General features: G+C 43.6%; 1 protein-coding gene across 1 annotated transcript; it reads right to left on the bottom strand.

Annotated features, from left to right (window-relative positions):
* Positions 1-1945: 1945 nt before the first annotated feature.
* Positions 1946-25245, bottom strand: SDH6 (succinate dehydrogenase subunit). The gene is made up of 3 exons (XM_086514351.1): positions 25020-25245; positions 3231-3333; positions 1946-2387 (listed from the first exon to the last, which is right to left on the bottom strand). Exons 1-3 carry the CDS (start codon positions 25203-25205, stop codon positions 2239-2241), a joined length of 438 nt encoding a protein of 145 aa, XP_086370477.1. The 5' UTR covers positions 25206-25245; the 3' UTR covers positions 1946-2238.
* Between the last annotated feature and the right edge of the window lie 963 nt (positions 25246-26208).

Below are 26208 nucleotides of genomic sequence, written 5' to 3'. Positions count from 1 at the left end.
CCACGGGTTCTTATTTTATCCAAAGAACATAATACTAAATATGTATTTAAGTGGAAGTAAGATCTCCAAGTTATCCACAAGACCAACTAGTATGTGTCTAAACACACTAATAGATAAGGGCCATTTTTCGGAATAGATTTTCTTAATGCAAAGCAAGAGTGGTTCCAAAAAGCAGTCCAGCTTTATTTACAATGTCCAAAAAATCAAGCCCGAATTACAACCTTTCGTTTAAGAATAAGCAACCATAGATAAGTCTAGGAACCCAAAGCCAACATAAAAAAACACGTAGTATCCATATCTTCCCAAATAAGCATCATGTAATGCTTTTCAAAACTAGATCAGACTTGAAGGATTCAAAAAAAGATTGCATAAAAAAACTGATAAGCAGTTAAATCAACTACTTCTATAAAAAACCCTGCTGCTTAGGTTCTGCCCTTATTATACAACTTAGAAACCCAAACGAAGGTTTATACAACGAATATACATGCTTGCCAGCATAGGTAGTCTGGGGTAAAAATGGTTTTGAGTATCCTTGACAAATAAACATCAGTACCCTTCAGTAATTAACTCAGTTTAGCAAACTGATTGCCATGATTGCACCATTAGAACATTACTACCACAATAATAGGATACCACTAAAAGATGGACAAATTTTCAGTAATCCCAATCCCAAAAGCAAGCTAACTACCAGAGAGAGAGAGAGAGAGAGAGAGAGAGAGAGATGGTAAATTTATGAAGTCCCCAAACATTAGACCGCAACCAAGTTCAACGCCTTATGCATATGAAACCACAAAATAAACCATCATTAGAATCAGAACGGAACCTATGAAGAAGAGATTAGACGAAAGCACGCAGCCACCGATTTCAACAATGCGCCCTTATCCTCTCCCTCTCTCTCTCTCTCTCTCTCTCTCTCTCTCTCTCTCCTTCCTTTTATCGATATCAGAAACAAGTCAAGGCTAAATGAGGGAAGAAAGTTCCCTCATCTGTTTATATAGATGGAAATGAAGCAAGCCACCCTCCAGCTGTAAGCTAAATATCCAAGCCAAGCATGCAGAGTAGGCCAAAAATTTAACATGAGATCCTGCAGATCAGCGCCGCAATCTACAAGCATAGTTGAGAAGGAAAATCAACTATATTTAAAATGTTCACAAAAAGCCATTAGCAGAGCCATGTGGATATACTATTTTCTGCACGGTGCATAAATAACATTCAATGTATGTAGCAGAGTATAGACCAAAGGACCTACATACCCGCTCATACATACATTGCTATTGAGACATGAGCCCATCAGTGTTTCAAGGGAAGGCAGCAAGGTGGGTGAGAGAGAGAGAGAGAGAGAGAGAGAGAGAGAGAATGGGGGGGGGGGGGGGGGGGGGGGGGGGGGGGGCATAGAGTACGATAACCCACTCTGCAGAAGAGGACTCAGAGTAGGACCCAACCGCCAGTACGTGTCCTTGGGAGCCACGGGCAATGAGTCTTGGTGCTAAAGAAGCAGCGAAGCCCATAGTCATCAGGAGAACGTTTCAGCACCCGGCTGGTGTTAAGCATTAGGGCCAATCATCCCCATTACCAATATCAAGCCCAGCTACTAGGCCTGTGTGTGTGTGTGTGTGTGTGTGTGTGTGTGTGTGTGAGAGAGAGAGAGAGAGAGGCCATACCTCATGCAAAATCTTTACATCTTAGAGTATTAAGCAAGAAGAAATGGAGTGGTCGTGGAATTAGGAGAGTGACAAATTAGAGAGAGAGAGAGAGAGAGAGAGAGAGAGAGAGAGAGAGAGAATTTGAAAGACAAAAATAAGAGTGCAGAAAAATCTGTAATTTACAAGTGACTAAACACAGAGTACGAAATGTGCAACGCCAAGATGACGTGTCCTACATATGCAGAATCACTTGACAGCCTTTCATCGTAATTTGCTCATGAATCACCCACGGACAAGTCATAGAAAGCGGCACCAGCACAAGCATCTTCAATACCATATAACTGACGTCAAAAGCATAGAGACATTTGCCATGCATGAACGATGGCATTATGTACGATTGGCGAAGATAAAGATTGCACACATCTGTAATTCCTCAAATAAAAATTGTTCATATTACCACCCGCCTTGTGATCTACTGACTTTGCTACACTTCTATACCAGCCTGTGATGAATGTAAAGCATACACCCAAGAGGTTTATTGAATTCTTAACCTAAATTCGAGTTCTTTGGACAACTTTTCCACAGCCGCTCTACTTCAACCTTCGGTCTTGTGCTTCCACCAATCGAGAAACCTCAAATTCGTATCCATGCAATCAATCTTATGTAGACCGTAAGCGAGCCTGGCACCCTCTTCTGCTACGCTCCATCCAACAATCGCACCCGCCACAAGTGAAAGTAGTAATCCTGATGACGTAGAATGAGATCTGAGAAAGTTTACAAGAGACGACCAAACAAAATGCAGCAGAAAAACTTTGACAAGCAGAAACAGGTAACTTTTTGCCTTGCCTGTTGGTGTTCCAGGGACTCAAATCACAGTTCAAATGGCTTAAATTATTAAAAATATAATATGCCAACCTAGAAATCATGGTAATTGAGAATGATCCATCTATAAAGGATATTATCTCCTTATTTTATGAAGGATATCATTTATCTGCTTAGCATCCATAGTTCTACAATTGGGCACTAACGATGTTAGTGGCAATGTCACAGTATTTAGTCAATACTAAGCATGACGGAGCTGATGGTTATATTGCCTTGTGGATGACTACCATGAGTCTATACACTGCACTGTCCTTTAAAGGTGAATCTAGGCTAATCCTGGATTCATCTAATGTGTATGTACATACACACATCCTTCCCCAACACAGCATATAGCTCCCCGTCATATTGTGCTCTCCTGTGTGTATATATATTACCTTCTGCTTAATTATTGGAACCTACAATGCATACATGTCTTACACAAGAAACTCAAAAGTATCCCTTATCGCAGGCACAGATTTAACTGTATGTAATTGATATGATCAGGAATATCTGAGCTAGTAGAGTTACTGACAGAGTGAAAGTGATTTTTTTTTTTGAAAGGGTATGTATGAAGCCTGATGCATGCCACCACCTTGCAGCTAGAAATTCAAAAGGAGTTTTGTACAAGTGCTCTCTTCTTCTCTAAAATGCAGCAGCTTTTTGAAGTACACAACTTCAAAAAATTTAGTTTTTATTGGAAGCTCTATCCCAAACAAAGAAATTTACCATGTGGAGCCCTTGAATATCTTGCCACCACAGCTGTTGTAGTTAGCCCTCCAACAACAGCTCCTCCCGCTGATATCTTTGCTGCTTCTCTAACAAGCTTTAACTGAAGAAATTAAGATTTCAGAGTCAGTTCTTCCACTCTTCCACGTGATAAACTATGATGAGCTTCTTCTATTCAGACAATATTGTTAACTTGCTTCTTGTTTCACTTTGTTTTTGTAAGAAATCCTCAACAACAAACCAGCCAAAAAAAAACTAAAATGAACTCCAACCGTGGCATTGTACCAATACTGTTGATTTGCACATGCAACAACTTTCAAAGGAACACGTGTTACTAAAATAAACTTCAACCATGGCAGTGTACATGAAACAATCTTCAAAAGAACCATGTAAACCACTCATCTTATTGTGAAGTAAGAAGCTTACTACAGTCCAAAAAAGGGACACCGAGCCGCAAAACAACAAAACCAAAAGAAAACGATGACAACCAACCATGGCCGATCTCTCTCTCTCTGTGGTAAGTGAAGTTGGCCGGCCTATTGTTCCAACCATTCGGTCTAGCTCTCTTTGCCATATAGTTTCGTCTTCCTTGGTTGGTCTTTTGAATTTTTGCGGCTAAAGGCTTCGCTCTTAGCAGAGCATCTTGTAAAGATGTTGATCGAAGGGCTTCAAAACGACTGTTTAACGGTTCAATGAGCCCTTGACAAAACTGTGCTATTTGTTGTTCAAGGGACATCTTGCAGGCATATCTTCTTAGTGTAACAAACTTTGAGTAATACTCCTCAACTGCTAAAGATAGCTGGCGAAGAGAAAAAAATTCATTCAATTTGATAGCTTTATGAGCTGGTGGAAGATAGCGTCCCGTTACTGCAGTTTTGATATCTTTCCAAGATTGAGAAGACCCCAAAACATCCAAATCCTTGCAATGCTGCTTCCACCAGATCTTTGCATCTCCGGTGAGACGGAATATTGCAAGCATTGTTTGATTTTCACGTCGAGTCCCTGCAGCTTCAAAATAATCTTCCATATTGCCTCAATCCAAACCTCAGCATCACGTTCTACATTAGCCCCTTCGCCTTGAAGTTGGGAGGTTGGGCTTGCTAAAGGAGAAGCTTTTTCTCCTAAATGGCAGTGTACAAGGCAGTAGATGGTACCTTTGCAATAATACACTTATCGGTATTCTAGCTTAAGACTCATTACAATATTAAGTAATTTAACTTCAACAACTCAAGACAAAAACTTGACTCATTTATTTCACTTAACTTAAGGTGTCACAACTTATTTATTCAAGCTATATACAAAAGTTGGTCTTTCTGAGAAGCTAGACAAGCCTCTCTCTGATCCATCATGATATATACAAAAGTTGGTCTTTCTGAGAAGCTAGACAAGCCTCTCTCTGATCCATCATGATATATACAAAGGTTAGCTTTGCTAAAAGCTTGATAATTCTTAGAGCCGGATTCCCGAGAACATAGTGGTACAATCGATAGATGTTTGTAGCTAAAGTTTTTACAATCCACTATTTCATTTTGGTTGTAGCTCTTCTACACATCCTTGAGAGGATCGTAAAATACAAAGCTCTTATTTTGGGGGGAATTATCAGGGACAGAAATGGGTTTGATCCTGTAACTAAGGATCACTTTGACCACTTGATTGAAGACCCATTCATTTAAAATCATCTCAACGCCATCTTCAAAGATAACAACGTAGTGATCCTTAGTAGTACGAAGGAAGTAGTAAAGCTAGATAGCTCGCAGTTCTTCTCTCTATCGAAGCTTTTTTAAATTAGAAGAAAGACATCCGAGCTTCTTTACATTAATGTAGAAGATGCCACCTTCACAATCCCAAGCAAGATCCCATCCCCTTTGGATTCTTGTTCATGGAGAAGAGAAAGCTTTCATCAAAATCTTCATCATGTTGCAACGAAAAGTAAAATTTGAAGAGCGACAAGCCTCCAAATATATTATTTCAAAGGTCTTGAACTTGCGATATTCAGTGTCAGCATCTTTTTGGAACATGGATGCTAGTAAGTTCTCGAACCTGAGCTTCCAATTTTTATTTTTATTTTTTTTTCTTTAAATATTCATACAATATTTGAATTTCCAGTTTCCTAAACTACATTTGAAAGAAAAAACTAAAAATGAAAATTGGAAGCTCAAGTTCAAGAACTTACTAGCATCAATGTTCCAGGAAGATACCGACACTGAATATCGCAAGTTCAAAACCTTTGAAATAATGTATTTGGAGGCTTGTCGCTCTTCAAATTTTACTTTTCGTTGTAACATAATGGAGATTCTAATGAAGGCTTTCTCTCCTCCAACAACAAGAATCCAAAAGAGATGGGATCTTGCTTGGGATTGTAAAGGTCGCATCTTCTACATCAATGTAAGGAACCTCGGAAGTCTTTCTTCCAATTTAAAGAAGCTTCGATGGGAAGAAGAGTTGAGAGTTATCAAGCTTTACTACTTCCTTGGTACTACTAGGGATCACTACGTTGTTATGTCTGAAAATCGCGTTGAGATGACTTTAAATGAATGGGTCTTCAATCAAGTGGTCAAAGTGATTTCTAGTTACAAGATCAAACCCATTTCTGTCCCTGATATTTTCTCCCAAAATAAGAGCTTTGTATTTAACGATCCTCTCAAGGATTTGTACAAGAGCTACTACTCAAAGTGAAATAATAGATTATAAAAACTTAACTACAAACACCTATCGATTGTACCACTATAATCCCGGGAATCCGGCTCTAAGAATTATCTAGCTTTTAGCAAAGCTAACCCTAGTATATATCATGATAGATCAGAGAGAAGCTTGTCTAGCTTCTCAGAAAGATCGACTTTTGTATATATCTTGAATAAATAAAGTTGTGACACCTTGAGTTAAGTGAAATAAATGAGTCTCAAGCTTTTGTTTTGAGTTGTTAAATTACTTAATATTGTAATGAGTCTTAAGCTAAAATACCGATAAGTGTATTATTGCAAAGGTATCATCTACTGCTTGGTACACTGCCGTTCAAGAGAAAAAGCTTCTCCTTAAGCAAGCTCAACCTCCCAACTTCAAGGACGAAGGGGCTAATATAGAACACAATGCCGAAGTTTGGATTGAGGCAATGGAAGATTATTTTGAAGCTGTAGGGACTCGACCTTAAAATCAAACAATGCTTGCAATATTCCGTCTCACCAAAGATGCAAAGATCTGGTGGAAGCAACATTCCAAGGATTTGGGTGTTTTGGGGTCTTCTCAATCTTGGGAAAATATCAAAACTGCAGTTACAGGATGCTATCTTCCACCAGCTCATAAAGCTATCAAATGAATCAATTTTTTTCTCTTCGCCAACTATCTTTAACAATTGAAAAGTATTACTCAAAGTTTATTACCGAAGATATGCTCCCAAGATGTCCCTTGAACAACAAATAGCACGATTTTGTCAAGGGCTCATTGAACCATTAAACAGTCGTCTTGAAGCCCTTCAACCAACAGCTTTACAAGATGCTCTGCTAAGAGCAAAGCCTTTAGCCACAGAAATTCAGAAGACCAACCAAGGAAGACGAAACTATATGGCAAAGAGAGCTAGACCGAATGGTTAGAACAATAGGCCGGCCAACTTCACTTACCAAAATCAACCTATAGTAGCTGCAACTACAACCACGGAATTTCCAAACGTGCAATGTTTTGAATGCCACGACTATAGACATTATAGGAATCATTATCCAAAGAAAGTTCATGCTTTTGGTATTGATAGAGTTCCCTTACCTACAAATGGAAGAGGTCAACCAAATGTTCGTGGAAGATGTCACAAATTGATGACGTGGCAGTGCTCGAACACACACACATCCAAGTGGCTGAAAGTACGGATCTCCGCAATGCACGCTGACTGGCTAACGTGGCAGAGCGTATGGAATCCCGGAAAAAGTGCTAGTTGTACGGACTGCCGTAAAACGCGTTGGCTGCTGATATGGCAAAACTGTACAAAAATCCACGATTTTCGCTGCTGCTTTTGGCAGCGCTTGCTTTTAGAGCTCCTTTCTTTTAAAGTTTAATGCTTTTAGGGCTCTGCTTTTAGCAACCCTTGTAACTTATAAATTGAACCCAAGGGGCTCACTCTGCTGAACATCTAGACGTAGAGTCTGAGAGCGAGCACCCGCAGGCCGGTTGTACTTTGCTCAAAGATTAATATAAAAAGAAATATCGAAAGGGGCGCCAATCTTTGGGGCCAACATCTCTTGGCACGAAACTACACCAGGACGTGTGGACTCTCTCTTATTTTGTGAAGCGTTTTGAAGTAAATCTCTGTTGTGTCGCGGTAGAATCTTGACTTGGGGTGTCCAAGTTTGTTACAGTGGTATCACAGCACGGTCGATTTCTCTTCTACCATGAAATCTGATCCCTTTTCTCGCGACACTTATGTAATCCAAAAAGAATCATTCGACCTCTTCTGCAACTGTTGAGACAGGAGGAGACAATGCAAAAGATTTAAACGCCTTAATAGAGATGAGTACAAGCCACCTCGGCCTACACAGTATTAACTTTTGGAGATGCAACGTCAACAACAGGTTGACGAGTGCACAAAGCAGATGCTTCAATTTGCTAAAGATCCCCAGTTTGCAAAATTTGCCTCAACAGTCCATGGCTGAAGGGTATACTCAATGGCAGAAAGCCCTCGAACCACCAATTAAACCGGCTGAAACAAACACAGGGAGTGGATCTCTCGGCTACACGGACCGCCTACAAACACGCGTCGGACGAACCACCCGACCATAGCCACCATCCGGCAGCTTCCGTGCTTGAACCAATGTCCGACGACGTAAGCGTGCACCTATAAGACCGAGCGTCCCATACCACCCGGCCTCACCTCCTCGAGGTGACCTCGCGCACTCCTAGCCTCGTGGGCTAACCACTGGCACTTTGCCAGTGGGGGTCGATAACTGTAAATGAGACCTTGGCCTCCCTTTTATAGTAATGGCCGGGTTCACACTACGTCCGCCCGGACACTGGACGCCCATCCCGACGGCGTCTAGGCTAGATCCCCACTCCTATGAGCGGGACATAATATACTTCCCCCCTTAAGAACCATTGATGTCCTCATCAATGAAGTGGGGATATTGAGCTTTCAAAGCTCTAACTGATTCCCAAGTGGCGAATCTTTCAGATTGACCCTTCCATTTAATTAAGTACTCGTCATATGCCTTTTGGCGCGAATGATGGGTACGATGATCTAAAACTGCCTCTGCTTCTCGAGGAATATACTCAGTTTGCATATCTACATCTTCCTCGATAGGCACAACGACGTCGGCTTCGCCCGATTTTTTACTTTAAGGCGGCTGACATGAAACACTCAATGTACACTAACATCCGAAGGAAGAGCCAGTTTATAGGCAACTTGGCCAATTTTCTTTGTGACCAAGAATGGACCACAATATCTAGTTGAAAGCTTATAATGCTTTCCCGTTCGCATAGTTTTGGAATCTTTGGGTATCTTCAGATAGACCCATTGTCCTACCTCTAGAGTCATGGGAGATCTATTTTGATTAGCATAAGTAGTCACTCGATCTCAAGCCATTCTTAAACTATCCTTAGCTAGTTTGAGCATTTCTTGCATGTCATACAAGAAATCACGAGCTTGGCGTTCCTTGACTTTCTCTAAGCCAATAGCAATTGGGGATTTAGGCTCAAATCCATACATCAGCATAAACAGGCTAAATCCAATAGCAGAATGCTTGCTACTAATATAAGCAAACTCTAATTGTGGAAGATAACTTTCCCAATCAGACTGCCTGTGAGAGACATAAGCTCTCAACATGTCCTCTAACGTCTGATTCATCCTCTCAGTTTGTCCGTCGGACTCAGGATGGTCAGAAGACGACCTGCTCAACTTCGTCTGAAGATGAGCAAACACATCTCGCCAAAATCGGCCAGTGAACTTAGCATCTCGATCACTGACGATATCCTCTGGCAGACCATACAGCTTGTAAAGCTTATCGATAAATAAAACCGCCAACTCATGGCTTTTTATTGTCGACTTCGTTGGTATAAATTCACCGTTTTTGTAAGTCTATCGAACACAACCCAAATGGCGTCATTGCCCCGACTAGTATTTGGCAAACCAACGATGAAGTCCATGGAAATACTTTGCCATTTGGCATCTGGGATTTCCAACGGATGTAGCAAGCCAGCTTTCCTAAGGCTCTCTGCCTTATTGACCTGACATTGAGCGCATCTCTTCACATAGCTCTATATGTAAGAACGCATCCTTATATACCTTCATAAGTTCAAAATAGTCTGAACTCACGAATTATAAGAGGGAATAAAGCACTCATAAAACTATAAAAGCAAGGGACCAAGAAAAGAAAAGAAAAACAAAAACAAACAAACAAAACAAACTAAATCACTTTGTTTGCTACAAAACAAAACTAGATAAAACAAAACATTATTAACTTAAAAATGTTTTAGAAAAGGTATGTGTAAAATAAGTTGATGCAACTTACTTGGCTTAAAACAAGTACTCAACTTTAAGCAAAAAAGGATAAGACATACATCTTAAAAACTTAATCCTAAAAATCAAACTTCACACAACTTCTAACGGAACACATTCTTAAGTCCTAAGGTAAGCTAAATACGAAATCGAAAAATGAATACTACTACAAACCTACGAAGAGCAAAGAACCAAACTTGACAATATGTGATCTCAACTTCGCTGCTTGTCCAAACAGGAGAACATGGTGGTCCACTCTTCTTCTGGGAAAGAAGCTCCAGTCAAATCAAACGGCTCTTTATTTCCTCTTGGCTGACCCAGGAGTACGAATGGGATGTCTCTGCTGCGATGTCCACTAAAGGACAATACTCCGGCAAACTCCGCAAGTGTAGCGGCAGTCAAGGGTGTCATGACCGCCAAGAAATCTCTATAGTAAAGTGTCGTCACGAGCAGTGTAGCAAACTGTTTTACTCTGTCGATACAGGGTGAAGATACTGCGTGAAGGTCTCAAACTGAGTGTGAAAACAACTCCTTGTCGTAAAAGAAGGCCAATAGACCTGCAAGTGTCCTATCCAATAGGATCTGTGGTGTCTGTAGTCAAACCGTCCGGAGAAAATGGAGAAACCCAAGAACCGTCACGAGAATGACTGAAAGCCTGTCAATGCATGAACCTGCAACCCAGTATGGCTAGGTGGCTAAGCTGTGTAAAACTCTAGGAAGGCCAAATATAGCAATCTGCACTGTAAACGTCCTCCGAATCAAGGAAAGCCAGACTAAACAGTCTGCACTGTAGAAGCTACCGTAAGCTACAGCAGTCACCGAGACTGCATGGACCACCACCGGATGGTGTCCTGTCAGTAGGTAAGGTAATCCAAGATGAGGGGAAAGCTAGACTCAACAGTCTGCGCAGTGAAGGGCCTCTGAGAAGAGGAAAGGCCAGACCAATCTGTCTGCGCCGTCTTGCCTGTATCTCCTGCCTCCAATCCTCTGGTGTCAACCAAAACAGAATCCACGTCAACGCCGCCACCAAACCCCAATGTAAATGAGCTAGGAGTGAGTCTGTTGTGAGGTTACCGAGGGTGAGTGTAAGCAACTCTAAAGGTAGCAATCCAAATGATCAGGAGTGTAGAAGAGCAATTGCACTACCATCCAAGCCAAGCTCCGGGTGACTCCGGATGTAGTCGCGGGATGATGCCTGATCTCCCGCATCTCGCGGCTAAACTCTCCAAGAGAGTCCAAAGCACTGAAATCCCACTCCAGTCTGTAGATCCAAGCAATGATCCAAGATCCTCTCTCTAAGTTCCATATAGATGCTCCTGTGTAAGCAAGTGATTTGACGTGTCGAGGTCCAATGGTAAGTGTATGTCCACCAAGACGGTGGTGTCTTCGCTGGGAATGTCGGAATCCCATATGCCATGAGCATGGCCATATCACCTCCTCTGATGAGTGCATAGGTGTATCCATAGCAAACCACAAGTCACCACCCCCTCTGGAGTGTGCAACCACCGAAATGATGATTGGAATGAATGGATCTCCCAAGGATCGTACGCCCGTAGATGATCAAGCCGATGTCGAAGATATTGTGTACTGCAGCAGTCACTGAGAGGCCGCATGGACTACCATCAGATGGTGTCCTAGCAGGAGGTAGCTTCATCCTTTGTAAAAAAACAAGCCATGTGTCTACTGTCCACCCAAAAACGCAACTACGAGTTGATGAAAACGCTGCTCTCCAACAATTTTCAGCTTGCTCGTACGCTCCCGGTGTTGCTAATTGGACTATTTCTTATTTTTAATGATTAATTTCTTTTTATGAAATTAGGATATTTTAATGTGTACACTAAGAACTGTTAAAAGATTGTAGCTACAGGAAATGCCATCAGGAACGGACAACTCTGATGTGTCATTTGATGGGTGACGGTAAACATCGCGAAGGAGTTTCCGTAAGTTCGGTGGAAAGGGCCGGGTTACGGGTGCCCCTGATGCGTCACATGATGGGTGACGGGTGCATCAAAAAGGGGGCATTCCATAGGCTAAGGAGGAAATCCGAACTGAGTAAGAAAATACGCGTAAGAACGCAAGCACAAGAATAAAGATGGGTTCAATGACGCTTTTTATGAAAAGCAGGAACAGTCGCGGGAGGACAGATGTTTTCCTGCGAGGAGTCTGTCTCTGCATTGCATCTGTGTCATGTCCTGCACCCGGGGACGCCTGGAATGTGTCCGTGTAGCATTGTTTTCACTAACTGAGTGAGTTTTTAAAGTTTGAACAAGTTCACACTTTATTTTATAAAGTGACCGTAAAATAAAGTGACCGGTCACTTTTAAGTGACCGGCCCCTTTATTAATAAAATAAAGCAAGCAGGGCTCTTATAAAGAAAACCAGCGCTAAAACCAAGGCAGGGGGCTGATTTGTGATCTCTCTCTCTCCTCTCTCTAGAAAACGCGATTTTATCTCTCCTCTCTCTAGGAGCGCCAAGCTCTGCTTTTGGACCCCTATTCCTGCCGGGTGTCAGACCCTATAAAAGGGTAGCCAGTGTTTCAGTTTGCAACAGCCGGAAGCAGCAGAAAAGCACCAGCACTAGGGTTTTGGAGTAGAGTCTGGCGACGGAAACTGCAAGTATTCGTGTGACGACTGAGTACAAAGGTCGATTCTCCAAGCAAGAAGCGACAGGTATAAGGTGTTGATGCGCTTTGAGAATTGTTGCTTTGTGTGGTTTGTTTTGCAAGAATCTCCCATCTTACGGGAAGGCCCTTTTCGGGAAGTACGGCTTCACGCCTAAGTCCCTTACGGGAAAGTACGGCTTCACGCCTAAGTCCCTTACAGGAAAGCACGGCTTCGCGCCTAAGTCCCTTACGGGAAGGAACGGCCTTGTGCCCAAGCCCTTTACGGGAAAGCACGACCTTCGGGTCTAAGATTACAGAACGGAGGGGATTCCTCAGGTTCTCGTGCTTGTATAAGAATTCTCCCTGAATAAAAGAATACTCTTTACGGGGGGGGGGGGACCAACCCATCTTCTGGCCCCCAATACTGTGTCGATCTTCTCCCTTCTCTCATGTTTTCAAAGAATTATAATTTTCAGATTTTTCTAAGTGCTCGTGTACGCTCCCGTTTTGTGACACCCGGCATGGTCCGGAGCGGTGCAGAGGAGTATGGGAAGGGTGGTGAATCACTGTCACTGCCCCAGATGGGCTGAAAACAGAGAAAACAGCAAGGCGTAATGGCTGAAATATGATGAAGACGGAGAGGATACTCACCAGCAATGCAACAGATGCAAAGCCGGGTGGGTGGTGGCAAGATCTGGGATCCAGAAGCTGAGCGCTGCCCTCCTAATGCAAAAACACAGGTCAATTTGCAGCCCACTTCTTCTGTTTGCTGAAAAAACAAAGGCTGGATGGGTACCCTAGGTGCCCATCAACTTGTGGAAGGTGTCAACGACACAAAGTGACCAATAAAACCGCCGAAAATGGCCTGAAAACCCAAAAACGCAGATGAAGGTCAAAAACACAAATGGATCTGGAGGGGTTTTCCACGACAAAGATGTCCAGAAATGGTAGAGCTAGCATGGAAATCAGCAGATCTGATGTTTCTTGCAAAAACGCAGGTGGCAAAGCATTCCTTCGTGATGGAAGCTGTCCAAATGTTATCGCCACCCCCTCTTACAGACAGATTTGCAGAAACGTTGATGCCTTCCAAAAACGCTGATTGTTGTGATCCCTTGGGAGGAACCTTTGCAGGTGATGAAGCGTTGGTCCCATGGAGAGCCTGAAGCTGCTGATACCATGTCCTTGGCTCTGATACCATGTGAGCGTGCGTGTGCGGAAGCGTGAGAGAGAGAGAGAGAGAGAGAGTGGACACAAACGCCAGAGATGGTGAAGAGGGGGCGATCAGTCCCCCATGACTACCATGAGCAAAAGACCCTCAGTACAATCAGTATGATCTCTGTGTGATGAGATATGGAAGTGGGGTATCCCCCTAGCCCCATAAATAGGTGCCCAAGGGGAGGTAGGGCAAGGCCTGATAAAAATCCCCACGACCGAACAGAAAAATGATATATGGAAATATATATGTGGGCGCCCGGACAAAAGTGGGCGGTCGGCCCCAAACTCGGGCGGCCGAACTAGGTACAACCTAGACTATGGGTGGCCAGTCCGGAGACATACTAGTCGTACAAGTATGCCCTAGACCTGTGAAGCAGCAGCGTGGTGTAAGTCTAACAAATGTCACTTGCGCTACGTGGATATATTTGTTAGACTTACACCACTCTGTTGCTTCACAGGTCTAGGGCATACTTGTACGGCTAGTATGTCTCCGGGCTGGCCACCCATAGCCTAGGTTTCACCTGGACCGGCCGCTCGAGTTTGGGGCCGTCCGCTGACTTTCTCCGGGCGCCCACATATATTTCTATATATCATTTTTCTGTTGGGTCGTGGGGATTTTTATCAGGCCTTGCCCTACCTCCCCTTGGGCACCTATTTATAGGGCTAGGGGGCCATCATACTGATTGTACTTAGGGTCTTCTGCTCATGGTATCATGGGGGGCTGATCGCCTCCTCTTCACCATCTCTGGCATTTGTGTCTACTGTCTCTCTCTCCTCTCTCACGCTGCCGCACACGCGCACTCTCACAATATTCTGCTACAGTCTAGCATAAGTCATTAGCTTAGGACTGAGCCTGGCACCTTTGTGAGCCTCTAGCAAGACGTGCATGTCCAGGCCGGTCATAGTTGCATACCCTCTCTTGCACAAGACAACATTTCATCATGCATGCATTTTACCGCGTGAACCACCTCTTATAGGTCATTTATTAATAAGTGACTTCATTTACCTTTGTTGGAATGTAGGTAGGGCAAATGGCTAAAGGAACTATAAAAAAAAACCCATTGGGAACTCAATAGCAGAAGAAGCAGGGACACAAGGAGACAGGCACCCGACCAGCAACACCTTAGGATCTCTAGCGTTTTCTCAGAGCAAGAACCAGCGTTTTCAGCCCACAGACATTAGCGTTTTCAGATCAGCCCGGAACCTGGCCGTACCGCACCCCTCTCGGTTGTAGATCCTCGCCGCATCAACCATCAGTAGCAGAATCAGCCTAGCGTTTTTGGTTTCAGCCCAAAGCAGCCAACGCTTTGCAAATTCAGCCCAGATCAGCTAGCGTTTTTGCATTGCACCTCTACATGCATTGGCGGTTGCAGATCCTCGCCGTAGTACCGCCGCAGATTGCAAATCTCTAGCAGAAGTACCTACCGTTTTCAGATTTCAGCCTTGTCATCGTCGTCAGTGTCGACACCATCGTCGTCATCATCATCGTCGTTATCAAGTACCACAACATCAATACCCATTAGCATTAGCATCTCAGCGTCCAATCATTGTACCAGCATTGTGCAAGAATAAAAAAAGTACTTTCTCTGGCAATAGAGCAAGGGGGCCCTTGAGGGTTGAGACTTGACATCTCTTTTCTCTCTCTTGTCTCTCTCTTTCTTTCAGTTCAGTTCAGTCTTTCAAGTGAAGAAAAGTGTCCCTTGTCTTTGTGCGGAGCACTAGATCTGCGCTAAATCCATAAACACTTCCGCTGCACCTTACAAGCATTCATGTTAATAACATGCTAATGATAATGCTAATTGCACAAAGTAAATTGGAGTAGCGTGTAGACACAAAATTGATAACTAGATTACTTGAATGACGACAAAAGGACTCATTATATAGAGCAAGTCTAGGCTTCTTCTCTCGCCTCATGGATGATATCATGCAAGGCTCCCAAATCAGCCAAATCAGCTTGAAACTCGTGGTGACATTTCAAGGCACTTTGAGAGCCTCTTAACTATCTCTAGGTGAGTCCACACCCTCTATAGATGCCTCACATGGGTAGGTATACACCCAAGGCACCTTTTCCAAGGCTATTACATGGTTTTTTCCACATTGGCGATCCAATAGACTAGGAGTGATACGCACCAAGGCATAGGCTAAAACCCACAATTCCCAACAACCCTTGGGGTTTAGATTCACCTAACAGACTGAAGATACAACCCAATATCCACATAGGATGACACTCCACACAAGATTACATTAGATGACAAAACCTCCCCTTGAGGAAAACTTCAACTCTGCAGTTACCAATGGTTGTCCTCCCTTCTACTTTATCTTCGTCTTCCGACTCTGCTACCCGCATCATCTCGGTGTTGTTGCTGCCATGGTCGTTGCCCTAGCTTGAGCTTTATTGAAAAAACAATGCAATACAAAATGATCTAGTGCGGCTACTAATGTCAATGCTCCTCCCCTTGAAGTGAATTTTTCCCTTTGCTTTCCCATTGTGCTTTAATGAGGTCTTAGCATTTGGTTTTTATCCCAAAACCAATGTCTGAACTCCATCCAATTGCACATATTCCATGCGATAGATAAAAAGGCATACAATTACAAAAAATGGCATTCTTCTTCTTTGTTATGAGTGAGAAATTTTACATACATTTTTCTATGCTGGGATGCGATTCCTTTTAACAAAGTGGGGAAGAGAGAGACTGTAACAGACTTGGACACTCCAAGTCAAGAATCAACCGCGACAGCACCAAATAACCACTTCCAAACAATTCACAAATCACAATAGATTTGCACTGGCTCGGCGGAGTTCCGTGCCTAGAGATATTGGCCCCAAAGACTGGCGCCCCTTTCGGTATTTCTTTTTATATTAATCAATCATCAAAGTACAAGAGAGCGGTTAGGGTTTCACTCTCAGACTCTGCGTCCAGATGCCCTGAGAAGTGAGGCCCTCACCACTAATTTAAAGGTTACAAGGGATGCCCAAAAGCAGAGCCCCAAAAGCTTCAAATCAAAAGCAATTGCTCTCTCTCTCTCACAGAGAGTAAAAACATGAAAGCAAAAGCATTCTCTCTCTCTTTCTCATTTAAGTAGAGAAAAAGCGAAATTTGCGTCGCTCATCATTTTCCAAAAAAATAAATAAATTTCAACCTCCGCGATTTCCGGAAATAAGGGTTTCTGGCAAAAATTAGGGTTTGCAAGAATTTTAGGGTTTCTGCTGTCCGCCACGTCATCATTTTGTGACATACCCCCCTCTTGAAAGCATTGTAATCGACCGCGATTACGCCTGCAAAACCGACAAAAGCCATAAACCGTCTTAGCAGACACTGACTGTTAGTACCTACGTACTAGGAACACACATCTAGCACATGTACAAAATCGACAGTCACATCACACGACATCACAGGACATCACCAGACATCACAGGACATCACATGACATTCAACATTCATTCGGATCTTAGACCATGATTTATCGGCAATGTAGCTAGCAATCACATCTAGGTCCAATCGGGACCTCATCGATGTCCGATTGACTAACCCCTATTGCAACCATGTCTATTCGAGATCAATCAGACCAAAATGCTGCAGTCATTTCGGCTATCAATTCCTGCACTCACAAGAAGTCAAGAACAAATCAGTATCATAATCAGGAATTCCATTTCATAAAGTCATCCAGCAGAATACTGGCAGCTCTCAGTATCCCTGAAGCTCAAAGAGACATCAGTGACTTTAGTATCAAAATCGAGGCATCTGTTGACAAAGGAGTGGAGTGACTCCCCTCTTGTGCATCCCACTGCACCAGATCTCCGGCCAAGCTGAATTCTCGGTTCCGTTTGGAGTAGACTATCCTAAACCAAAACATCGAGGTAAAGTTTCACAATCCGAGGAGTATCTGCTAGGTCCTCCTCCTCCATCCACTTCGCATCAAATGCAGGAAAGTTCTTGAACTTAACCAAGAACCGCCTTCGGACTTTACCTTTCTTCGTATCATTATGTGCCAAAATCTGTTCAGGAACAAGGATCTCCTCGTTTTCTTCCACTTTGGGTTGCTCATCAGGCTCCACATCATCAAGCACATCACCCTTAACAGGTTTCAAGAGACTCACATGCAATGCATTGTGAATCCTCCAAGTATCTGGCAGTTTCAATCGGAAGGAGACATCATTTATTTATCTTGTCGGTAATCTGGAAAGGTCCGTAGTATCACATACTAAGCTTTGGAAAAAGCCTCTCCTTTCCCTTTTTCTTTCTTAGGCATGCCTTCTCAAAAGTAAGAGCACCCAATCATCCTCCTTCAGTTTCCAGTCGCGACGATGGCGATCCGCTGCCTTTTTCTGTCGTTCTTGAGACTTCTGCAAAGTCTCGCGAACCTTGGCAAAAGCCGTATCCAAGTCTCGCGAATATTCATCCGCTTCAAATTTCTAATCTTTCGTGCTCAGGAAGGATGGAACCTTCGCAGCAGTTTCAACAATCTCACATGGCGTCTTCCCCGTCGAAGAGTGTATCGTGTTATTGTAGGCAAATTCCACCAAAGGTAAGTTCTTTTCCCATTGAGTCTTCTGATGCGAGATACAAGACTTCAATAAATCTAAAATCACTGAATTGGCATTCTCAGATTGCCCGTCAGTCTGCAAGTGGAACGATGACGAGAACTGCAACCGCGTGCCAATGTTCTCCCAAATTGCCTTCCAAAACAAACTCATAAATCTGGGGTCTCTGTCGGAGACAATCGTCTCAGGCGTGCCATGTAATCGGAAAATCATCATGAGATGATTCTGTATTCTCAGGAGATCAAAAAAAATGAAATCCATTTCAATATTTTCCCAGGGGCGGGTGGGTATGGGTAAAGGCTGTAACAATCCCTGTGCCTTATGCCTGTCAAACTTGACCTTCTGACATACCAAGCAACTGTGCACAAACTCTTCCACATCCTTCTTCAGTCTCCGCCAAAAGAAATCTCTCTCTACCCCTTTCATGGTGGTAGCAATGCTGCGGTGACCCGTAAAAGGTGGACAGTGGCAATCAGTCATAACCTTTTCCCTCAACGGCTGTGTAACGCACAACATAGTCTTTTTCATCAAGTAGCCTTCCCGAAAGGAGTATCCAGCTACTGTCTCCCCATCCCGTATCCGTGTGAAAATATCTGCAAAATCTGTATCTGTGGCACACTGATCGACCATATCCTCGAAGCTCCTATGATGTATCGCGGAAATAGCCAGAACCAACGGTTTTCGAGACAAAGCATCTGCCACCACATTCTTCTGTCCCTGCACATGGACAATCTGGAAGTGGGTCTGTGACAAGATGTTCACCCACCGCATCTGCTTTTCCGAAAGCTGCTTCTGTGACAAGAAGTAGCGCAAACTCTGATGGTCTGTAAAGACAGTAAAATCTGCTCCGAGTAGGTAATGCCGCCACTGAGTAAGAGCGTGGATAACCGCCAAAAGCTCTTTCCCATAGATCTGTGCTGTCATCTCCGGCCTAGAGAACAAACGGCTCTCGTAAGCTATGACATGGCCTTCTTGCATCAAGACCGCACCCAGACTACGACCACAAGCATCACAAAATACTTCAAATGACTTCTGCAAGTCCGGCAAAGTCAAATCTGGTCCTGTAGTGAATTTCTCTTTCAATGTCCGAAAGGCAGTCACCTCTGTGGGTCCCCACGAAAAAGGTACTCCTTTTTGTGTCAAGGTATGCAAAGGGGAAGCAACCTCTGCAAACTTTCGTATGAACCGCCTGTAGTACGAACACAATCCCAAGAAGCTTCTAACTTCATGGACATTCCTCAAATCGTGCCAATCACAGATAGTCTCTATCTTGGCCGGGTCCATTTGCACTCCTGCTGTGCTGCTGACACAATGTGTCCCAAAAAGTGTATCTCTGGTAGGAAAAATTCACTTTTCTTAGCATTGATCACTAATGTGTGATCTCGTAATGCCTGAAAGACTTGAAGCAGATGATCTCTGTGTTCTGCCTCATTCTTGGAGAAAACAATGATGTCGTCAAAGAAAGTGCCAACAAACAGCCTGTACTCTCGAAAAATCCTGTCCATCATCCGGTTAAATGTCGCAGGAGCATTGGTTAAGCCAAAAGGCATCACCAAAAACTCAAATAACCCAAAAGTCGTCCGAAAAGCTGTCTTGTAGACATCTCCTGGCGCTATCCTGATCTGATGATATCCACTTCAAGTCAGTCCTGCTAGAGCACGAGGATCCCTGTAACCTGTCGAGTATATCATCGATCCTAGGAATCGGAAATCTATTCTTGATGGTGATTTCGTTGAGAGTGCTATAATCGATGCACATTCTCCAAGATCCGTCTTTCTTCAAAACCAACAACACTGGAGAGCAATACAGTGAAGTACTAGGCTGGACAAGACCCTTTTCCAAGAGGTCTTTCACTGAGTTCATAATCTTTTCATTCTGTACTCGGCTCACACGATAAGGTGGCCGATTCGGTGGCGTGCTTCCAGATATCAGATCAATGGTATGATCTTCAGGCCCTCTCAAAAGCAATCGGCATGAGCGTGGAGAAAAAAATATTGGCGTTCTTTTCTTCAGGTCAAAACATATTCAACCTTTATCCATCGTTCAGTTCTCCCAAAAGAATGAGTAAGAAAACTGAAGTTCATCAAGTACAATCTCTAAGCCCTTCATTTATCAAGGTCGCTTTCTCGGCCCGGTAGTCAACCACGGCGTAGTTCTTGTGGTACCAAGGGATCCCGAGTAGAACGTCACTCGCGTGCCCTGAACACCCCTGTCATTGCAAACAAAGTTTGTCAATGCTCAGTGTAATGGCAACATCCCATCCAGGTGCCAGTCGAACTACCTCCGCCTGTGGCGTCAGTCTGTCGGGCGTAGTTCCAAATCGAGCCGCCAATTCTAAGTGAAAAGAAGTTGGCCTTGGCTCCTTCAAAAGAGCTTCCTGATCCTTCACTTTGCCCCGAAAGCGGCAAAGTTTGTACTTTCATTCATTAGATTCGGTGCAGGTCCCACGCCATGTGGTACCAGTTCTGCTTTTCTATCTGCCTTTTCTGCCACATTCCTCAGCTGCTCTCGAACTCTCAGACCTGTCGTCGTCTTTATCATTCTGTTCTTTCTGTGCCTTATCAGGGCACTTTGCGGAAATATATCCATGTTCCCCGCATCCAAAGCACTTCCCCTCTCTGATGAAGCAAGCTCTCTCCTTAGGAGTAAGCTTGGGTCGTGCATCCTTTTTTTTCTCTGGGTTGCTCTTTTTCATTCTACTTTCATTCCCAGAAGTCTGTTCGGCTCGTTGTGTCATGGCCTCATCTGTGGGGTAGGTCAGACTGCCAGAGTGAATGGCAAAGCCCCGCTTCGCATGACTCATCAACTCCTGAACAGAAGCTGACTTCTGTTCCAAGCAGTGATTTCGGATCTCTGTAGGTAGACCCAAGGTAAACCGCTCAATCTGTTCTCTGAACGAGATGATCTTGAATGAAGAGGCCGGTAGAAAAGAGCTCCAAAATCTTTCACAATAAGAATTCACTGTATCGCTCTTGGTCATCCGGAGATGGTTCCAAGAAGCTCGTATATCTCGCTCAAACTCTTGAGTCAACCAAGAAGAAATAAAAAGCCTCTTGAATTTCAGCCATGTAACTGGCACAGTCTTGCTTAATAGAAGCGTGGACCACCAAGTACGAGCATTCCCCTTAAAGTAAGAGGCAGCTCTCCGAATCTTGGAGTGCTCTGAATAGCGTCCTCCCGCGAAAGCGATGTCAAACTGCTGTATAAAAGACAAAGCCTTCGAAGCATTTGAGTATCCTGAAAAGTATCAAACTTGATCGAGTGGCCACCTTCCTTAAACTCTCGGACTTTCTTGCTTTTATCTTCAAGAAAGTCATACTAGTTGGCTTTGTAAAAAAATTCTTCTTGTTCGCATAAAACTTTCCGTCATCGGAATCTGAGCTGTCTGTAGACGAGTCCTCAGTAGAACTGTCAGTCTCTGGGCGAGATGTAGCCTTCTTTGCCTTTTTCTTGCCCTTTCCGAAGATTTGTGTCTTGCTTCGCTTTTTGCTTTTTCTGTCTTCTTCGCTCTAATCCGAAGAGCTAGAAGAACTGTCAGAAGAAGAAGAAGAAGAACTGGGTACTCCTTCAAATCGAACACGCTTCTTCCGTTTCTTTGCCTTGTCAAATGTCAACCGACGACCCAAATATCCCGGGCAGTCAGTGCCTTTCTTCTGCTTTTTGCCGTGCTTTTTGTCTTTCTTTTGCACGTCGAAAAGCTGAGCAATCCGTGCATCAACCACGTTCTCCAGTTCCTGCTCCGTATATTTTCTTGGAGGCAGAAGGTTTCTTGAGAGCGGGTTTCGGGAGTGGTGTTGTGGTTCTCTGCCACTCCATCTGTACCTCTTTCAAAGAGGTCTGGTTCATATATTTTGCCATCTTCGGGTCCTTGGCAAAATTGAGCATCATCTTTGTTGCATCGCCAATCAATTGACGACGCTCCATCTCTCTTTGCTCCGCCTGAGTAGGCCGAGGCGGGCCATACTCTCTGTCTGAATCTTCGTTGTGATCCCAGCCCGCATCTCCAGATGCAGAGGGAGTCGACTAATCATTGCCTGAAGCCATAGGTGCCGCGGAAAAAAAATTCGGGGATCGGATTTCCCGTAGAAGAGAAATCGGCCGTGCTCTGATACCACTGTAACAGACTTGGACACTCCAAGTCAAGAATCAACCGCGACAGCACCAAATAACCACTTCCAAACAATTCACAGATCACAATAGATTTGCACTGGCCCGGCGGAGTTCCGTGCCTAGAGATATTGGCCCCAAAGACTGGCGCCCTTTCGGTATTTCTTTTTATATTAATCAATCATCAAAGTACAAGAGAGCGGTTAGGGTTTCACTCTCAGACTCTGCGTCCAGATGCCCTGAGAAGTGAGGCCCTCACCACTAATTTAAAGGTTACAAGGGATGCCCAAAAGCAAAGCCCCAAAAGCTTCAAATCAAAAGCAATTGCTCTCTCTCTCTCAGAGAGTCAAAACATGAAAGCAAAAGCATTCTCTCTCTCTTTCTCATTTAAGTAGAGAAAAAGCGAAATTTGCGTCGCTCATCATTTTCCAAAAAAATAAAAAAAATAATAAATAAATAAATTTTAGCCTCCGCGATTTCCGGAAATTAGGGTTTCTGGCAGAAATTAGGGTTTCTGCTATCCGCCACGTCATCACTTTGTGACAGAGACAAAGAGAATTTCCTTTTTAATGTGAAGCACCTCTTCATTGGGGTGAAGACACTCTTCACAATAGTGCTTTTGAGCTTGCTTGATCCTCCTTTGAATACTCCTTGCGGGCACTTTGCTAATAGAAAGACCAAAGTTGTCACAAATTGCTGACGTGTCAAGTCACTGAAGAACGGAGCCAACCTTCATATCCCGACCGAGGAACCTAAACCCCAAGTGAAGAAGCAGAAGAAGTTTTACCAACTTGCAAAGTCTTGCTGAGTGGCCTATTTTTAAAGAAGAGTTCCCACCAACTTATGGGACCCCATCTGATGGGGCCTAAGTGACCTAAAGGCATTACAAAAAAGCAGGACCACACGGGCGCGCACTCTCAGTGATCTCTCGCTCAAAAGATGATGACGTGGTAGTTGTACAGACGCTCGCGATTTGCGCTAACAATGCTACGTGGCAGTATGTATGGATTTCCACGTTTTACGTTGCTGCATGCTGACGTGGCAATTGTACAGATTTCCATGATCAACGTTGAACTGCTTTTTGGAGGCCAAGTGCTTCTTAGTTTGAAGCTTTCCATGTAAACTGCTTTTCATAGCCCAAGGGCCTTTAGATATGTGTAGAGGGCTCAGTCTTTGGCACTCTTCCGGATGAAGGTGCAGAGTGTGAGTACCGGCATTGTACCAAGTTCAAGTAATATGAAGAGATACCGAAAGGAGCACCAAGCTTTGGGATCAGTGCTCTCTTGGGATGGAACTCCACCACTCCCCGTCTTGTGTCGAGCATCTCTTTCAGTTCATTTGAAGTGCTTAGACTTTTTCACCGGGTATACCCAAAATAGCCTTTGCAATTTGACCCCACGTCCTATGGTCCAACAACTTCTACCTTTAGTGAGTTAACTACATGGCCCTTCCACTTTGGTTGTGTGAGGGCTCCACAAAAAGCACAAATATGAATTCGGTTATGCAGTATAAGCGCACGCGCACGCATCTATCTTTACCAAGAGATGAAGAGGCTAATTAGCTTGGAATTTAGTAATTAAGAGCTCATCCGAGAGCTATTGCAAAGGGCTAAAAGCTCATGCATTCGATCAATCCAAAGCAAACAAAAAAATTTATGAAACCCCTTCCATTAATTAGCACCATAGTGTGATTAGTGGCACACACGAGTGTACATATCTCATTACAATGAGTAATTAGTGAGAATGAATGAAAATGCAGCCTAATTGTGATGCAAAAGAGGTTAATTTGAATCACAATGGCAAAGAGTGAGATGCCTTGTGAATATGGAGGAATGCGTAGGATCTACGAGATTAGGAGATGCTAATCTCGTGCATGCTTTGATACCAATTGATGGGATTAGGGAGGATAAGAGAGAGAAGCATTCATGTTAATAACATGCTAATCACAATGCTAATTTCACAAAGTAAATTAGAGTAGAGTGTAGACACAAAATTGATGAATAGATTACTTGAAAATGACTAGCAACTACAAAAGGGCTCATTATATAGAGCTAGGCTAGGCTTCTTCTCTGGCATCATGGATGACATCATACAAGGCTCCCAAATCAGCCAAATCAACTTGCAAACTTGTGGGTGAACTTTCAAGGCATTTTAGGAGCCTCTTAACTATCTCTAAGTGAGTCCATACCCTCTAGAAATGCCCCACATGGGTAGGTATACACCGAAGGCACCTTTTTCACGGCTATCACATGGTTTTTGCCACATTGGCGCTTCAGTAGACTAGGGATGATACACACCAAGGCATAGGCTAAAGCCCACAATTCCCAATGACTCTCCCCATTCAAGGGATGAGAATGTCTAATTACTCAAAATCGCAGCTTTGCTTAGAGGTAGCCTTTGCATCTCCATGAACCAAGAACCAATAGCAGAATACATGGCATGCACTTTTAAACAAGTGAAAACGTTTCTTAAAGGTTACCACTCTTCAACAAACCAATAATCTTTCGGCATCATCCTACACAGTTGAAAGCTCATCAGCTTTAACTATGTCGCTTGTAGTATCACCACAGCATCACAAAACTTGGGTAGCTGTATGTAATACTTACTGGAAGGTGATAATAATCCTAGTGCAAGTCAAAAGTTCCAATCAAACAGAGCAGAAAACTTTTCCAAAACCAGTGAACAGGTTTGCCAAAACAAATATACAATTTGGTAAGTACGACTGGTACCGCCAGCAAAAAATGCTAGATAGAGCGTATAATACCAGTAACATGTATGCCTTTCCCGACGATGTATTGAAAATCGAGAGCAACCTTGGAGAATAAGTGTAACAAAGAAGAAAAAGCTAACCTGGGGTCCATAAACTGGATCGGAGTGAATGAATTCTTCAACATCTGCGTCGGACCAGGGCTTCAGAGGTTTGTCTCTCCCTTTAGCAACGCTGGCCATATCAAAGATTAAATGGAAATGCTGTCTCCAAGCCTCCTTGTCGATCGCCCACCATGGCTTCTTTTTTGGCCCCTCTTCTTCCCCCATTTCTGCTGAGTTGTCAACTACAGGTCTCCCTCTTATACACGCACGCGCAGGCACGCGCTCATATTCGATAAATTGTTATACTTTCTATTAGTGTTTTGGGTGAAGAGACATGTTTTTTTTTTTTGAGGGAGGGGGTTCAAGACTCGTTGGCCTTTGAGGTCTTGGTGGATTGTTCCCGCATACGTGCGTGTGTGCATGTGTGTGTTTGTTTTCATGGTTTTTTATCGCACCTCAGAGTTTTCCCATGAGCGAGAAAGAATTTTATATGAAAACAACATTTTCTTGTACTAGTCTTGCCAATCAATAAAACTACTACCTGAGAGTTGGTGCCCACAGCTCAGCTTTCCAATGAAGCCATAGTGTGAAAGAAGAAGAGTGTAGCGAAGAGATTAAGAGTGTGACCAAGCCTAAGAGTGCTCACCTATTAAATTGAGAGAAGAGTGTAACACATCCGCCAAGCCCATAGTGAGGGATTTTCCACATGATTATGCTATCACCAAGGTCGTAGAGAGGAATTCAAAATAATAAGAACAGGGGTAGTGAGAGACTAGACCCAGTATGTGTTAGGGTAAGCCCAACTTGTGGCATCACTATGGGAAATCTCTCTAGCCACCTAGGTGTTGGGTTCAAGCCCTTGTCGGTCATCTACTCGTGGGAAACCCCCTTGGAGCATGCGGAGGAGAGTTGAGTTAGGAGTCGAGTTGTTTTTACATGGCTACCCAAGGCCTCTTATATATGTAAAGTTTCACATAAGTAAAAAATATAGCGTGTGCTTTTTCTGGATGCTGTGTCGACCTGCTCTCTCTTTCTCTCTCGCTTTGTCTCTTGTTCTGCAGCACACCTTCTTGCTCACCATGGAATCTTCAAGGTGGCACCCACCATAGGCCTTCAACCCATCAACTGGTATCAGAGCCCAGGCGGGCCGCCAAAGGAAGGAGAGTTCTGGATGTGGCAAACTGATGCGAGCTTGATGTTGGAAGCAAGAGAGGACAAGGGATTCTGT

This window comes from Adiantum capillus-veneris, chromosome 6 (genome assembly GCF_014529385.1).
Source record: "Adiantum capillus-veneris isolate H3 chromosome 6, ASM1452938v2, whole genome shotgun sequence".
Lineage (NCBI taxonomy): Eukaryota > Viridiplantae > Streptophyta > Polypodiopsida > Polypodiales > Pteridaceae > Adiantum > Adiantum capillus-veneris.
The sequence above is the reverse complement of the archived record's forward strand: the minus strand, read 5'-3'. Positions and strand labels throughout refer to the sequence as shown.

What these genes read in the sequence shown, in the direction of transcription:
- SDH6 (XM_086514351.1), bottom strand. Translation starts at nt 25,205, where the DNA reads ATGGGGGAAGAAGAGGGGCCAAAAAAGAAGCCATGGTGGGCGATCGAC. An exon ending in ATCCAGTTTATGGACCCCAG is followed by an intron (nt 3,334 to 25,019) that starts GTTAGCTTTTTC and finishes TAATTTCTTCAG; the next exon opens with TTAAAGCTTGTTAGAGAAGC. An exon ending in ATATTCAAGGGCTCCACATG is followed by an intron (nt 2,388 to 3,230) that starts GTAAATTTCTTT and finishes CTACGTCATCAG; the next exon opens with GATTACTACTTTCACTTGTG.